At 50.3% G+C, this 17,528-nt stretch overlaps 1 protein-coding gene across 6 annotated transcripts in view; it reads left to right on the forward strand.

Annotated features, from left to right (window-relative positions):
- Positions 1-17,528, forward strand: part of ABAT (4-aminobutyrate aminotransferase) — a 185,382-nt gene that overhangs the window by 61,241 nt on the left and 106,613 nt on the right. For 5 of the 6 annotated variants that reach the window (XM_075010288.1, XM_075010289.1, XM_075010287.1 and 2 more), the window contains exon 2: positions 709-840. In XM_075010288.1, the coding sequence (XP_074866389.1) occupies positions 771-840 (70 nt within the window). In that variant the 5' untranslated portion in view covers positions 709-770. The remainder of the gene's footprint in view (positions 1-708; positions 841-17,528) is intronic. The other variant, XM_075010286.1, reaches the window with a different exon arrangement.

A 17,528-nucleotide genomic window follows, 5' to 3' on the forward strand; every position in this document is an offset into this window, starting at 1 on the left:
ATTACCTGGAGCAGGGGCCGGGTGGCAGACAGCAGAAGCAGCCGCAGGGGATCATCACCTCCCCACGGCCTCCCTCACTCCCCCCATCCCCGAAACTCACCATGCGGTGCTCCACCTTGGCCTCCCTGCTCACTGAGCCCCACTTCTTTGTAGGTGGCTGAGAAGTATCCAGCTGCCCGGTAGGACTCAGCGGGCTGGGAGGCAGCAGCAGAGTGCCCCTTGGTGAGTGCTGGGAGTGAAGGAGACCACAGGGAGGTGATCCCATGTGGCTGCTGCTGCCTTTTGCCACCTGGCCCCTGACCCAGTTAATCTCTGGCCAGGCTGGTCAGGGAGGGGGCCAAGTGTGAGGGTGGAAGTGGGGCAGGGTGACCCATTTGGGGGCTCCATTTGCATGTGCACACGCGCACACACACGCACACTGCTCTCCACCACCAGTATATGGGCCTGGCATCCATGGGACTTGTAAGCCTAAGGGATAAAAGATCTCTAGATGATGGCTCAGAGTCATTTACCTGGAGAAGATGTCATTGGTTAGGCTGTATTCTAAGTCCTGGCTCTCCTGTTAGACTCCAGAAGCAGTATCACATCCTGCCTTGCTGTCTCCATTTGAATGTCTGAAGTGGTAATCATGATGAGCAGATCAATAGAAACATAGACACATTTTTTCTTATCTCCTCTTCTCCCCCCCCCCTTTTTTCTTCCACCCAGAACTTTAGCTGTAAAAAGGCACTCTCTCCAGTTTGAGATTATCTGGTCAAAGAAAGAGTAAAATGGCTTCAATGTTGCTCAGTCGAGAGCTGATTTATTTCCTGCAACAGAACTCCAGGCTATTTGCATATGGTAAGTGCTCCTTTCATGCTTATGTAAAATATTATCAATGTGATTTACTAATGCCAGGCTTTGTCTAATAATCTTGGGTCCACCAGATTTGAAAGCATTAACATTGCATCAGCATCTTTAGCCAATGCTGAGATCATAGCCCAGGAATGTCAGAAATAGTTATTCTTAAACACTGCAGTCATTGGAAGAAATCTTCAGATAGGAAGTGTTTTGTGCTACACTAGAATTTTTACTAGATGAAATTTCTTTTTCATCTCTGAATTCTGCTTTTATGGGGCCTCTTTCTGACACTGGACAGTGTGGAAATGAGAAATCAGTTATCAAAAGTGGCCTTTATTCTTTATGCACTTTAGGTACGATTCTGCATGCCCTACTCCTTAACATTACAGGGAGTTTTGTATTAGTAAGAGCTCCCTTATTGCACATTGCTTTTCTGACAGAGGGCCAATAAGCTATGTATTTCAAGAAAGAACTGTATAAAGTGTCAAACTACTATTTGATGTTAGGTGTATAATGAAATAAATTGTTTTGATATTGCCTTGTTAGTATAACCCTATAGAAATGCTAAGCTTATGGCTTCTTCAAAGCAAATATTAAACTTCTGGGCCTTTGTGATCTTTTCTAAAGGTATAGCTGGAACTGAGTTTTGTGTGGTAGGTAAAACAACGTAAAATATAAGATCTAGTTTGTTTTGTCCAATTTAAATCAAATGGAATTCGGTCTGAATGGCTTGTTTTTATTTGCTAACAAATATTAAAATCACCCTGAGAAAACCTAGACAAACAAAAAAGCCTCATCGCCGCTCAAAAATTTAACTTTGTACTGAAGGAATTGATTTTCTTTTAACTGCTATACTTTAGAGAGCAGCTGACTTTCGTTTGACATGTCAGTCTGCTGTTGTAACCATGCGGATATGTCAGTTTTATTCTTTCTTATCTGTGACACCCTGATTATCTGTGTTGCAAGGATCATCTGGTCACTAACGGAGAAAGGAAGGTGCTTGGAGTAATTGTGTCCTTTATTGGCTATCAGTGCTTTGAACTCATCTGTCTCTTGGAATTATGGTTCCCAAACCAGGACCGTAAATACACAGCAATGTCGGGGCAAACCAGAGGGTTTGGAATAGTAGGTCATCCACCTCTGTGGCATTTTTCATTCCTCGATGGACTTGGGGATCCACTTTGTTGGCAGTGTGATTTGGAGTGAGATGGCCTCTCTTCCTTGCCCAATCCACCACAAATGGCAGTAAATCTGTTATTTAAAAATGTGGATTGAAGGTCCACTAACTTTTCACAAGAGTTCCTTCTGCACTGGTGAACCTTCTTGTGTGTATAAGCCCCTCCAGGCGGTTACAAGGAAGAGCAGATGATCCTGGAACCAGGTATTGGGTTCAGGACTGCTACATGGATACTTATGTGTTGGGAACATATCTCCCAAGATTGAAGTGTATAGTAGGGTTGGGGGGAAGCCTCTGTAACACCACTGTGGTTTTTTGTTCCCCTGTAGTGGTGGCTGAGCCGGATAGAGATAGATGTCCCTACTACATCTTTGGCTAACAGAGATGTGTCTTTTAACTCAGGTAGTAAAGGCAGGCTGGTTCTCTCAGAGCTAGAGAGCCTAGGTTTAATGTCCCATGAAAGCTCACCTAATAAATTATTTTGTTAGTCTTTAAAGTGCTACTTGACTGCTTTTTGGTTTTGATAGGTTTAATCCCTGCTGTTTCCAGGACACCCAGGAATGTGATGTTACCACCTTCCCTCTCTGGAGAATAATAGGTGGAAATATTTTTGAGTATGATACCACTGAAACATTTTTGCATAGATTTTCCATTATTGTTAAACACCCAGAATATCCAGTGCCTGGCAGAACAGAGAAGGCCCTCCCCCATAAGTTTGATTGAAATTGCACCTACAGATTTAGTCTATGTGTGAGATTAACTTTGGGGAAAGTGAATAAAAATACATAAAAGTCACAATAAATGTAGGTAGGAAAAGATGCAAAAAGGGTACAGACTAATTGGTGTAAACAAAAAGGCTCCTATAGTGCAAGGACTGTGTTAATATCATGTGCAGTAAACAAGAGAAATGTGGGACTGAAAATTAACAGATCAAAACTGGGTCATATTAACACCTTTGACTCTTTGGGCCCATTTATTCTCTCAAAATTAACACAGCAGATTGCAATGATTTTCAATTGCAGCAGACCCCAAAGCTCTGAGGTGGATAACAAAGCCATTTCAATGATATCCAATTAGCTGGAGCTTTGTATGTTTCAATGACAAAAATTATGTTAGGGGGAGAGAGACTGTTCCCTTATAGAAATCTTTGTGGCTGTTCTTTGTCATGCTTCAGCTGTGAGCACATATTGAACAGAATAATTATGTACAGCTTGGCCCTACAACAACCATATTCTCATTAAAAGGATTCCTATGCTTGATTATTCATGACTTCCAAAGGACAATATGGGAGGCTGCAGTGTGTTGCCTAGCAGAATGAAATTAACCAGTCATCTAACAAGAGGAAGTGGGGAAATTGATTAGCTGAAATTCAGTGCAGTGGGCAAACTTAAAAAGAATGAGTAGCCCCAAAATCAAGTGTGGAAGAGTGTGTGGGAGAAAAGTTTCACTAAAAGATAATATTAATTTTAGAAATTTGTCATAAAACTTTTGCCAGTGGAAAAAGAAAAAGGTTGCAACCAAAGATGAGATCTACCTCCCTAAAAGTTTAGGGAGGACTGGAGATCTGATGCTGGGGTGGGAAACCATTTTTATTGTAAACATACCCTGTAATGTTTTCAAAGCAATAGCTGTGCAGCATCCTGCTAGTCCAGGAGAAGAGAACTAGAAAAGGATGATCACAGTCTAAACTGATAAAACTGTAAACACTAAGTCAACAGTATCAATCTGAAGAGCCAGGTGAACTTTTAAAGTTCTCTTTTGGTTTCAAAGCACCATTAAAATATTTGCTGTTCTTTAAGTGATTGGCCCTGTGCATTCCAATATGTGTGTATGTGTGGCCACGTGCACAGTTGTCAGATGTTTTCCCCAGCGGTACCCATCAGGTTGGCTGTAGTGCCCTCTGCAGTGACCTTGTTGTCATTGCCTATAATACCCACACTGACCCAACCCCTGCTGAGTTCTTTCCACCTACTGATGGTTGCTGGAGCTTCTACCATGGCTTCACAGTTGGCGGCATTTCCTCGTTAGGAGTTGTTTGTTCGTTCGTTGGTTCGTTCATCTATCTGTAGTTGATTCCTGTTAATAGCTGCTGTTAGTCTTTGAGGTCGTTCCCTCTCTGCCCCGTCACTTAATGGTACCCTGGGGCATACAGTGGCCCCAGGGTTTTCAACAGTGTGAGAGATGTGGGAAGCCCATGCCAAAGGGTCACCCTCACTCTTCTTGTCTCAAGTGCCTCAGGGAGAGTCACCTGCAGGACAAGTATTCTATTTTCAGGTCATTCAAACCTGCAACGAAGAAGGGAAGGGATCAGAGGCTGAAGCTGATCCTTATAAAATCAGCTACAACCCCAAGAGCTAATTTCTTCATCAGTGCAAAGTGCACCAGGCTCAGTGTATGACCCTTTGGCACTTAGTCCAGACACAGCGCATCAGCGCCACTCTTTGGCACTGAAGACTGACCCCTGGCACCCGTCACACTCCCTGGTTCAGAAAACAGGGGCTCAACGCTGCTCCTGTTCCCTGGTGTTGAAGAAGTGTGTGTGGAGAGAGGCTGCTCCCTGTCCAGGAGGCCAAGTAAGGCCCTGGTGATGCCAAATGCCATCAAGAGTATGGCAGCTGCATGCCTGGCATTAGCCCCGGCACCATTGACTCTGGGTGTACAAGCAGTTCCACTGAGTCTGGTATTGGTGTGTTCCCTGGCACTGGTGATTGTGGAGGACTTATACCTTCCCTCCCTTCAAAGCTTTCATGGACATGATCAAATTGATCGAGAAGTTTGAGAAGCTGGACATGAGTCAACAATGTGCCCTGGTAGGCTAATGGTATACTAGAGTGCATTAGTAGGAACATTTGCCAGCAGATAGAGGGAAGTGATTGTTCCCTTTTATGAGACACTGGTGAGGCTACATTTGGAATATTGTGTCCAATTCTGTCCCCTCCCCCATTATAAAAATTATGTGGACACATTGACGAGAGTCCAGAGAAGGGCAACAAACATGATTAGGGGTCTGGAGCGCGTGATATATGAGTAGAGGCTGAGAGATTTGGGCTAATTTAGTCTCTGGAAGAGAAGGGCAGGGAGGATTTGATAGCAGCCTTCCACAACCTGAAGGGTATTACCAAGGGGATGGGAAGAGGCTGTTCTTCTTCGAGTGTCCCCGTGGGTGCTCCACAATAGGTGATGGGCTTGCCCGGCGCCGCAGATCGGATCTTCCAAGCAGTTTCTGCTGGACCGCGCATGCGCTGGCGCGCACCGCTCCCTTACGCGCTCCTGGCCATGTGTGCGATCCGGTCCCCGCCAGTTCCTCTTAACCGCCGTCGGCTGCAGACGGAATCCGACTAGGCTAAGGCCAAATAGCGTATTCAACGACTTTATCTGTTTTTCTTTGAAGTCTTTTCAGGTACTTAGGCTACTACAAGTTAGCCGGTTGTTATTTTGCAAAAAAAAAAAAAAACAACAACAACAAACAAACTACGAGCGGGACAGCTTCAGTCCAGTCCCAGTAACAAGCGCCGGAGGCCAGGAGCTAGGGCCATCAGCCCTCCTGCTGAGGCAGGCCATCGGACGGGGAAAACAGCACAAAGAAGGTGCTAAGTACCTGCTTAAAAACTCAAAGACTCACCAACAATGTCCTCTTCAGGCTTTAAAAAATGTGAGTCCTGCCGAGAGGCGATGCCAGCGTCCGATGGGCACAGTCTATGCATAAGGTGCCTGGGGGAGTCCCATGTTGCACAGAAATGCGCCTTCTGTGCTAAATTAACAACCAGAGCACGGAGAGACAGGGAGATGCGGATTAAAAAGCTGCTTCTTGATAAGGCCCTCCAGCCAGACGTGCCGGAGCAGCCGCAGCAGGAGGGACCCTCCGGGGCCCTTAAAAGGAAAGCTGCCTCCCTCACTCCATCAGCGCAAAAACGGAGGAAAGTCTCTCCAGCCCGATCCCTGCCGGCAGCAACAGCGAGCGGGACGGGAGGAGCAAGCAGCCCCCAGCCGCAGCAACAGCTGATCGGCGGCGGCACGGAGAGCCACGTGGAAGCGGCTCAGCCTCCGATAATCAGCCAGCCGCCCCGCACCACAGGCAGGGCGGCGGCTAAACAAGCGCCGGTACCGGCGGCACCGCAGGCAGCGGCACCGACCCCCAGGGAACCGGCGGTGCAGAGCGCGCAGGCACGTAGCCTGCAGGCGCAGAAGGACACCGCACGTGCGGCACCGTCTTCGAGCGTGCCTAGCACGGTGCCGACGGGGCCAGGATCCCCCACGCGTCAGGGGGCGGAGTTACCTCCTCCAGGGAGGGGGAAGGCTGCACACAAGAGGAGGCATTGCAGCCCCTCTCCAGACAGGGCTGTGGAGTTGCTTTCTCACAGCCCTCCGCTCACGTTGCAGACTCCAACCAGAAGGCAGGGGTCCCCCCTAGCCTACCCGGAGCCCCCTTCTCCATTTTTACAACCAGCCTCACCATGGCTGGCACCACCTTCACCCTTCCTGGGGTTTGAACCGCTGGACTATTATGCGAAATCGCTCTCTCCAGTGTCTCGACGATCTCCCTCCCCCAGACGCAGAGGGTACGCACCAAGGGAGTGGTCTAGGTTACCTTCCCAAGAACGGTGCCTATACTGCCATGGTCGCCCCTACCACGCGGGGCATAGACACCATCGGCAGTCTACTAGGGAAAGATCCCCACAGACTATCTCGTACCCCCGAGGGCACTTGCAACCGGGGACAGAGACTCAAGCATCTCAGGGGGGACTGGTCATGGAACCCCGAGATTTTCCCTCGCAAACCTCCAGCGAGAGGGTGTACCATCACCAGCAGGAACCGGAAGGGTCCAGAGAGACGTACCCCAGCGGTTCCTCGCTCTCCTCCCCGGACGAGGCTACGGCCCTGGGGGACGTCCATCCTACGGACGATCTCAAACAGTTTCAGGAGCTGTTTAAGAGGGTGGCCTTCACGCAAGGCATCCAGACAGCAGAGGTGCAAGAGAAACACCATAAGCTCCTCAAAAATTTGAGACCTCCGGCCTCTTCCAGAGTAGCAATACCGCTTGATGAAGCGATCTTACAGTCCGCCACAACGATATGGCAGACCCCTGCGACTATTCCACCTGTCCAAAAGAGAGCGGATAAGAAATACTTCGTGCCGGCGAAGGGCATGGAGTTCCTGTTTAGCCACCCACAGCCAAACTCCTTGGTGGTGGAGTCCTCGCAACAAAGATCAAAAACATCTCAATTTAAAACAGGGGGAACAGACAAAGATGCCAAGAAGCTAGAGCTGTTCGGCAGAAAGGTCTACTCCTCCTCCACTTTAACGTTGCGAATGGCAAATTACGCAGCGCACTTAGCGAACCATAATTTCGACAACTATTCCAGGTTAACCTCCCTCATGGACTCGCTTCCAGAGGACAAAAAGCCGGTCCTCAAGGCCATAGTGCAAGAAGGCTACGCAGCTGCGAGGACGGGAGTTCAGATTGCTTTGGACGTTGCGGACACAGCAGCACGTTCCACAGCAACCGCAGTGGTGATGCGAAGGGAGTCCTGGCTCCAGACCTCGGGTATACCGAGGGATCTGCAGGCGAAGATAGTTGACCTTCCCTTCGACTCGCAGAAGCTGTTTGCTGAATCAACTGACTCGGTCCTTCATTCCAGTAAAGATTCAAGAGCCACACTCAGGACCCTGGGGATTTACACCCCTCCATACACAAAGAAAAGGTACTATCCTCAGCAAAGGCGGTACCAGTACCAGCAACAGCGCCCCCAGTATCACAGGGGTTACGAGCAAGGGCAACATCAACAGCACCAGCAGTACAGAGCTCCCAGGCGACGCTCACAACAGAGCCGTGCGTCCTCGGGGCGGGGCCAAAGGCCACAAGTTTGACATACAGATCCAGGGCTGCGCCATCACTACCATCACACAAGGTCATCCGAAGCGGCTATTCCACCATCGCCTCCGACCATTCTACGACCAGTGGCAAAGGATCACCACAGACAAATGGGTGCTGGAGATCATAGCCACGGGGTACGCCATCCCCTTCCAGTCGCTCCCACCGTCGCGACCTCCACCCAAGCCCCACCTCCAGGAGGCCTCCCATGTAGCCAGGCTCAGGCAGGAGGTGGCCCATCTCGTGCTCATAGGGGCGGTGGAAAGGGTGCCGGAGCAACTGCAAGGAAAAGGGTTCTACTCCCGGTATTTCCTCACGGAGAAAAAGACAGGAGGCTGGAGGCCCATCTTAGACCTTCGCGGCCTCAACAGGTACCTGCGCAAGCAACGTTTTCGGATGACCACTATCGCCTCCATCCTTACAGCACTGGACGATGGAGACTGGTTCGCAGCCCTCGATTTACAAGACGCGTACTTCCACATAACCATCCATCCGGCTCACCGGCGATTCCTCCGGTTCATGGTAGGCAACGAACACTTCCAATACAAGGTCCTACCGTTTGGCCTCTCCTCGGCCCCCAGAGTCTTCACCAAGACCTTGGCAGTGGTGTCAGCCTACCTGCACAGACAGGGGGTATTTATTTTCCCGAATCTGGACGACTGCCTGCTCAAAGGGGCCTCGAAAGGGGAGGTTCTGCGCATGATACGCTTCACAGCAAACACGTTCTCCTCACTTGGCCTGGTTATCAATCTGGCAAAATCACAAATAGACCCCACACAGGACATAGAGTTCATAGGGGCTCGCATAAACTCGGTTACAGCGAGAGTATACCTACCAGAGGCTCGCTTTCGAGCCATCGGTTCCCTCGTGCAAGTCATCACCTTCAGCCCTACGGTGCCGGTCTTGACGTGCTTGCAGCTGCTGGGCCACATGGCAGCGGCGACGTTCGTAGTGCAGAACGCCAGGTTACACATGCGCAGCATGCAGCACTGGCTGGCGAGTGTATACAAACCGGCAGTACACACCGTTCACAGGGTGGTGTCGCCCACAGCCGGGGTGCGCAAATCCCTGCAATGGTGGGTAAACCCCAGGAACTTGCTAACAGGGGTACCCTTCCACCAGCCGCAAATATCGGTTTTTCTCACTACAGATGCCTCCCTCATAGGGTGGGGAGCGCACATGGGCGAAGAGGTGACTCAAGGACTGTGGTCACCCACGGAACAGTCACTACACATCAATGTACTGGAGCTCAGAGCAGTGTTCAACGCCTGCAAACACTTTCGAGACCACATACAAGGCAAAGTCGTCGGGATCAGTACGGACAATACCTCCACCATGTTTTATATAAACAGGCAAGGAGGAGCTCGATCCCGTGCCTTATGCGCGGAAGCAATCCTCTTATGAAACTGGTGCATCGCCCACGATATAATCTTGAAAGCCTCATACTTGCCGGGTGCGCACAACGTGAAGGCAGACCAGCTGAGCAGGCGTTTTGCGCTCACACACGAGTGGCAGATCCGTCCCGATCTGCTACGGCCGATTTTCCACGCATGGGGTTTTCCCCAAATAGATCTGTTTGCCACTCAGCACAACAAGCAGTGCCCACGATTCTGCTCCAGGGCAGGACTGGGATGGGGGTCCCTGGGGGACGCGTTCGCGATCCCGTGGGGGGGTCCCTGTTTTATGCGTTTCCTCCCACAGTGCTGATCCACAAAGTTTTGCAAAAAGCCAGGAGAGAAAGGGCCTGGATGATCCTGATAGTCCCAACGTGGGATCGACAACAATGGTTCCCCCTACTCCTGCGCATGTCGGACCGTCCACCGATGCCTCTTCCGGTGGCGCCAGATCTGCTCATGCAAGCCCAGGGGTCCATAGTGCATCCGCACCCCCAAAGCCTGCGACTGCAAGCGTGGTTAATCCATGGCCCAGCTCCCTAGAGAGCACATGCACAGTGGGAGTACAGCAAGTCCTAGAAAGTAGCAGGAGGACTTCCACTAGGAAGACCTGCAAACAAAAATGGACTCGCTTCACGGCTTGGTGTTCTACCAAACATCTGGCCCCCCTTTCGGTGCCTATACCTACAATTCTAGAGTATTTACTGGACCTCAAGAGAGGAGGACTCTCGCTATACTCATTAAAGGTCCACCTTGCCGCCATCTCGGCGTTCAGACATGAGGAGGAAGGGCACACGGTGTTCGCCCAACCTATGGTTACCAGGTTCCTCAAAGGGTTGGTAAACCTCTACCCCCCTCGGAAACCGATTCCACCTTCGTGGAACTTGGACCTGGTGCTTACCAGACTGATGGGACCACCGTTCGAGCCCTTGGCCACGGTTCCCCTCCGCCTCCTTACAATAAAGACGACCTTTCTTCTTGCAATTACGTCAGCTCGTAGGGTGAGCGAGCTCGCGGCAGTCATGGCAACGCCACCCTGCACTGTTTTTTCCAAGGAGGCGGTAACCATACGGCTGCATCCAGCCTTTGTTCCCAAAGTTTCTTCCGAGTTTCACATTAACGAACCTATTGTTCTACCCTCGTTTTATCCAAAGCCTCATAACTCCAACGAAGAGGCGTGCCTACACCTCCTGGACGTGAGGAGGGCGCTAGCCTTCTACGTAGACAGGACCAAGTGCTTCCGGAAAACGGATAGACTCCTAGTCTCCCTCGCTCCCAAATCGAAAGGAGAGGGTCTCTCCTCGCAGAGAATCTCGAAGCACATTGTATCCTGCATAAAAATGTGCTACGAGCTCAAAAAGACTCCTTTATCGGCCACTCCCAGGGCTCATTCCACCAGGGCGGTGGCGGCATCAACAGCCTTTTTCAAGGGCGTTGCGTTAAAAGACACCTTCGCCAAACATTACGCCCTTCACAGGGTATTCCAAGAGGATACCCGTCTCTCTGCAGCGGTCCTCTCGGGGACAAGCTGCACATAATCCGATTACCCACCTCCTATCTTGGGTTGCTGCTGGGTAGTCACCTATTGTGGAGCACCCACGGGGACACTCGAAGAAAGAGAAGTTACTCACCGTAGTAACGGTGGTTCTTCGAGATGTGTCCCCGTGGGTGCTCCACTACCCGCCCATCCTCCCCGCTTCGGATCTCTGTTAGTGTTTTGCAGGGGCACCCGAGGCGGTTGGTCGAGGAACTGGCGGGGACCGGATCGCGCACATGGCCAGGAGCGCGCAAGGGAGCGGCGCACGCCGGCGCATGCACGGTCCGGCAGAAACTGCTTGGAAGATCCGATCTGCGGCGCGGGCAAGCCCGTCACCTATTGTGGAGCACCCACGGGGACACATCTCGAAGAACCACCGTTACTACGGTGAGTAACTTCTCTTTTTCACTGGTGACAGATGACAGAACAAGGAGCAATTGTCTCAAGTTGCAGTGGGAGAGGTCTGGGTTGTAGATGAGGAAAAACCATTTCACCAGGAGGGTGGTGAAGCACTGGAATGCGTTACCTAAAGAGGTGGTGGAATCTCCATTCCTAGAGGTTTTTAAGTCCCAATTTGACAAACCCTGGCTGGGATGATTTAGTTGGGGTTGATCGTGCTTTGAGTAGGGTGTTGGACTTACGACCTCCTGAGGTCTCTTTCAGCCTCATGCTTCTAAATTGGTGGCACCACCTGGTCTTCAGGTGCAGACTTGGAGCCTCCCATGGCCTCTGTTCTAGACATACCTCCCTGCCGGTGACACTCCACTACCAACCCAGGGTCTCTGCACTGAGTCTTTGACCAGTTCCTTCTTTGGCACTGGCACACCTGTCCTGGCACTAATGCCAGGACTGGCACCATTCACAGCACCACCACCAATGTTGTCACTGGCTTCCTTCCTGGCACTTCTCATTCAGGGCCCAGCACTAGTGTGGTCAGCACTGGGACAGTCCTTAGTGCACAAGCTACATTCACAGCACCCCTGACAGCACCATGAGCAGTTGGGAGGCTAATGGCACTGGAGGTCCCTCCTGTGGCACCAGAGTCTAGTGTGGCTTACTACTCGTTAGCACCATTAGCTCCCAGACACAGGGGCAAGACAGAAGCCATGGCATTTAGGAGCCGGTCATCTAGGTACCATTCACTGGCACCTTTCGACACCACTCCACCTTGTTCTGCTATGAAATATACCTCCAACTCTGAGGCAGACACCATGGTGTCATGCAGCTGCAGGTGCTGGTCCAGGTCACAGCACTGTTTCAGGTGGTGTTCCCATGGAGCCTCTCCCAACCCCAGTTCAGACCTGGCCTTCACAATTGCAGGTACCAGTACAGTGGCTCTTTTGGACTGCTTGGGCCTACCACCAGGTGCAGGGTCAGGGTACCTCTTCTCCTGCTTTGTTATTGGCACCCCTGGGGCAGGAGGCCCCTTCAGCTGCTGCAGGGGCTCCTGCTCCAGAAACTATCAACAGCCCACCACTTCTTCTGATGCCCCCTTGCAAGGGGTGACCCAGTCCCTTGCTCAGCTCCAAGTGCTGCTCCTGGAGGGTCATATGCAGGAAGGGGACCTTGAAGAGCAGGATGCTACCCCTCCCCTGCTTGCTTCGTTCTCCGTCCTCACTGGATGATGTGCTCGTGGGCATGTCCCTTTCACCACTATCTATGGACAAGAAGGCCCACCAGGACCTACTTCATATGGTGGCCTCAGAACCCCAGGTCATGTTGCACTGCCACTCATTGAGAGCATCACGACCTCAACAAAGGTCCTGTGGCAAGCTCCAGCTTCTATCCGCAGGACAGCTAACTGGGTAGAGAGGTGGTACTTTATGCCTCAGCGAGGGAATGAATACCTGTATGCCTACCCTCTGCTGTGGCCACTAGTGGTCAATGTTGTCCACCAACTGAAAGTAGCAAGATCACCCGGGCCTACTCCCAAAAATAAGGAGGCTAAAACCCTTGACTTATTTGGGAGAAAGGTTTATTCAAAGGGTTGCTTACCACTCTGGGTCTCCAACCAGCAGGCGCTACTCAACAGGAATGTCTTTAGCTCCTGGGCAGTGTTGGCCCAGTTCCAGAATAGACTGGACTGGACTGGACTTTGATAGTGTCTTGGAGGGGCTTGCAGAGTCTCTCACGGCTCTGTAGGCTGTGCTGGACTCAGTGGTCTCAGCAGCCCACACCATGGCTATCGGCATTGCCATGCGGCAGGGGGCATGGCTGCAAGTATCCAGGCTACCAGCAGAAAAGAGCGCACTTTCCAGGACCTGTCATTTGCCAGGAAGAGGCTGTTTGTGGAAAAACCGAACTCCCATCTGTACAGCTTGAAAGACTCCAGGATCACCCTAAAGTCATTGAGTATCCACACCCTGGCCAGTGAGCACAGGCATGCACACCCTACCAGCCCACTCGGTTCCAGCAGGGTTACTTTAGGCAGTACCAGGCAGAGATAAAGGTAGACATTCAGGTTGCAGGGGCAGGGCAAAGACCCTCCTCCTCTTTGCAGGGTCAGCCTGCACCAAGTAGCAACAGGGTCCTAAACCCCACTTTCAAGGGTGTGCCTAGGAACCAAGCACCAGTGAATGCTGTGGACCCTTCCTCACAGTGAACCAACCGATAATCCCATTTTTACCAGGCCTGAGGCTCACATCACCTCAGACCAGTGGATTCATAGCACAGCAGGGGTAGGAAATGCTATCCAGTTCCATTCCATCCCTTACTTCCAGTCCTCTTCCCAATCCCTCTTCAAGGAACCCTCTCATGAGCAGCTCCTCATGCAGGAGGTGCAGTCCCTGTTGTCCATAAGAGTTGTGCAGGAGGTTCCCAGGGATTCTGGGAGTACAGTTTCTCATTCCTAAGGCCAAGGGGAACCTCAGGCCCATCCTGGACCTTAGCAAGCTGAACACATTTAATGAAAAAAAGGTCAGATTCTGTATGGCATCCCTGGCCTCTGTTATCCCAGTTCTGGATCCAGTCAACTGGTTCACCGCTCTCAACCTACAGGACACCTATTGTCACATCTCTATTATCCCTGCCCACCACAGGTTTTTCATGTTCGTGGTGGCAGATGCCAGTACCAGGAACTGGTACTGCCATTTGGCCTGGCCATACCTCTCCCCGTCAGGTCTTCATGAAGTCTATGATAGTGATGGCTGCCTTCCTCTGCAGGAAGGGTATCCAGATTTTCCCCTACCTGGACAACTGGTTCATAAAGGTCCAGTCTCAGGAGCTTGTCATGCAGCAGGTCCAGTTCATCCAGGACACCCTCAATGGTCTAAAGTTCTCCCTGACTATCATAGTCAGACATTATATGAGATTGTTGGGACACATGGGCTGCATGTTGTTTGCATTTTGATCAGCCAGGGACCATATGGACATGGTGGTCATGCTAAATGTGGTGGCCTTGGAATCTCTAGACTGGTGGCTGCAGAAACAGATGGTGTGCCCTTTGCCCACACTTAGCCCATCTTACCCTGGGAACAGACACCTTGGACACGGGGTGGAGAATACACTTGAGGCACTTTTGACCTCAGGATTGTGGACGGCACGTTGTCTGTCCATCAACATCAACGTCAGGGAACTCCAGGCAATATGCCTGGTGTGCCAAGCATTTCAATTACATGTCATGGGCCAGTTAGTGATAGTCTTTATGGCCAGCGAGGGCAGGCCTCTGTGCTGAGAGACCATATGTCTGTGGGACTTCTGCATAGAGGAGAACATACTGTTTCAGGCATCATACCTACTGGGGATACACAACAACCTGACAGACAGCCTAAGCCAGTCCTTATGGATGCAGGAGTCATCCCTGAGGTGGGATGTAGACTGGACCTTATTTTGGGAGTGGGAGTACCCCAGAGTCAATCTTTTCACCACCTGCCTCAACAGGAGGTGCCCCCAGTTTTTTTTTGTTTTTGTTTCGGGACCATGTCAGAGGAACCTTCTCAGACACCTTCCACATGTCACAGAATCACAGGGCTGGAAGGCACCTCAGGAGGTCATCTAGTCCAGCCCCTGCTTCAAGCAGGATCAAACCCCACTAAGTCATCCCAGCCAGGACCTTGTCCAGCCGGGACTTAAAAACCTCAAGGGATGGAGAATCCACCACCTCTCTAGACAACACATTCCAATGCTTCACCACCCGCCTGGTGAATAAGTTTTTCCTAATATCTAACCTACACCTCTCCCTCTTCAACGTCAGACCGTTACTCCTTGTTCTGCCATCTGACACCACTGAGAACAGTTTCTCACCCTCCTTTTTAGAGCTCCCCTTCAGGAAGTTGAAGGCTGCTATTAAATCACCTCTAAGTCTTCTCTTCTGTAAACTAAACAAGCCCAAATCCCTCAGCCTATCTTCATAGGTCTTGTGCTCCCGACTCTTAATCATTTTTGTTGCCCTTCGCTGAACCTGGTCCAGCAAATCCACATCCTTTCTATACTGGGGGGCCCAAAACTGGACACAATATTCCAGATGTGGCCTCACCAGTGCTGAATAAAGAGGGATAACTACTTCTCTAGATCTGCTCTCAACGCTCCTCCTAATGCACCCTAGTATGCCGTTAGCCTTCTTGGCTACAAGGGCACACTGTTTACTCATATCCAACCTTTCATCCACCATAACCCCTAGGTCCCTTTCCATTGTACTGCTGCTGAGCCAGTTGGTCCCCAGCCTGTAACAATGCTTGGGATTCTTCCGCCCCAGGTGCAGGACTCTACACTTCTCCTTATTGAATTGCATCAGATTTCTTTTGGCCCAGTCCTCCAATTTATCCAGGTCCCTCTGGATTCTCTCTCTACCCTCCAAGGAATCTACCTTTCCCCCTAGTTTTGTATCATCCGCAAACTTGCTGAGGGTGCAATCCAGTCCCTCATCCAGGTCATTAATAAAGATGTTGAACAACACTGGCCCCAGAACCAAGCCTTACGTCACTCCTCTTGAAACAGACTTCCATCCAGATATTGAGCCATTGACCACTACGTGCTGGGCCCGACCATCAAGCCAGCTTTCTATCCATCTTATATGCCAAGGATCCAATCCCTATTTCCTTAACTTATGGACAAGAATGTTGTGGGAGACCGTCTCAAAAGCCTTGCTGAAGTCAAGGTATATCACATCCACTGACTTCCCCATGTCCACAGAGCTTGTTACCTCGTCATAGAAGCTAATCAGATTGGTCAGGCAGGACTTACCCCTGGTGAATCCATGTTGGCTACTTTTGATCACTTTCCCCTCTTCCAAATGCTCCAAAATGGATTCCTCGAGGATTTCCTCCATTATTTTCTCAGGGATTGAGGTAAGGCTGATGGGTCTATAGTTCCCTGGATTGTCCTTCTTTCCTTTTTTAAAGGTGGGCACTATGTTTGCCTTTTTCCAGTCATCCGGTATCTCCCCTGATCTCCAAGAGTCTTCAAGGATAATGGGCATAGGTTCAGCAATGACCTCTGCCAATTCCCTCAGTACCCTGGGGTGCATTAAATCCAGACCCATGGACTTGTGCACATCTATTTTTTGTATTTAGCTCAGAACTTGTTCCTTCCCCACAGATGGCTGCCCTCCACCTTCCCATACTGCATTGTCTAGGACCATCATGTGGAAGTTGACTTTGTCCGTGAAGACTGAGGCAAAAAAAGCATTGAGTACTTCAGCTTTTCCTGCATCGTCTGTCACTAGGTTATCTCCCTCATCCAGAAATGGCCCCACACCTTCTCTGATAACCCGTTTATTGTTCTCATGCCTGTAGAAACCTTTCTTGTTACTCTTCATATCCCTTGCCAGCTGCAGTTCCAATTGTGCTTTCGCTTTCCTGATTACTGCCCAGCATTCTCCAGCCGTATGATTATACTCCTCCTTAGCCAACTATCCACGTTTCCATTTCTTGTATGCATCCTTTTTGAATTTAAGCTGACTAAGGATTTCCCTTTTAAGCCAAGCTGGTTGCCTACCATGTTTGCATTTCTTACTATGCAGCGGGATTGTTTGTTCCTGTGCCTTCAGTAAGACTTCTTTAAAATACTGCCAGTTTTCTTAAATTCTTTTCCGCTTCGTATTCGTTTCCCAAGGAATCCGGCTCATCCGTTCTCTCAGGCAGTCAGTCTGCTCTTCTGAAATCAAAGGTCTGTATGTTACTGCTCACCTTTCTTCCTTTTGTCTGGATCATGAAATCTGTGATCTCATGGTCACTGCAGCCCAGGTTTCCTCCCACTTCTATTTCTTCCACTAGTTCTTCCCTGTTTGTGAGGAGCAGGTCAAGTTGCGCGTGGCCCCTGGTCAGTTCCTTCAGCACTTGTACCAAGAAGTTATCCCTCCCATTCTCCAAAAACTTCCTGGATTGTCTGTGTGCTGATGTATTAGTCTCCCAACAAATGTCCGGATGATTAAAGTCTCCCATGAGAACCAGGGCCTGTGATTTGGAAGCTTCACTTAGCTGCCTGAAGAAAGCCTCATCTATCTCATCTCCCTGATTTGGCGGTCTGTAACAGACACCAACTACAACGTCACCTCTGAGTTTAACTCAAAGACACTCAACTGGATTTTCTCCTTCCTCATCTCATACTGGAGCTCTGAGTAGTCATACTGCTCCCTCACACAGAGCGCAACTCCTCCTCCTTTTCTCCCGTCTGTCCTTCCTAAACAATTTATAACCTTCCATGACCGTGCTCCAGTTATGCGAATCGTCCCACCAAGTTTCCGTTATTCCAACCACCTCATACTTGTTT

The sequence above is a fragment of the Carettochelys insculpta genome, chromosome 16 (assembly GCF_033958435.1).
Source record: "Carettochelys insculpta isolate YL-2023 chromosome 16, ASM3395843v1, whole genome shotgun sequence".
In the NCBI taxonomy this organism is placed as follows: domain Eukaryota; kingdom Metazoa; phylum Chordata; order Testudines; family Carettochelyidae; genus Carettochelys; species Carettochelys insculpta.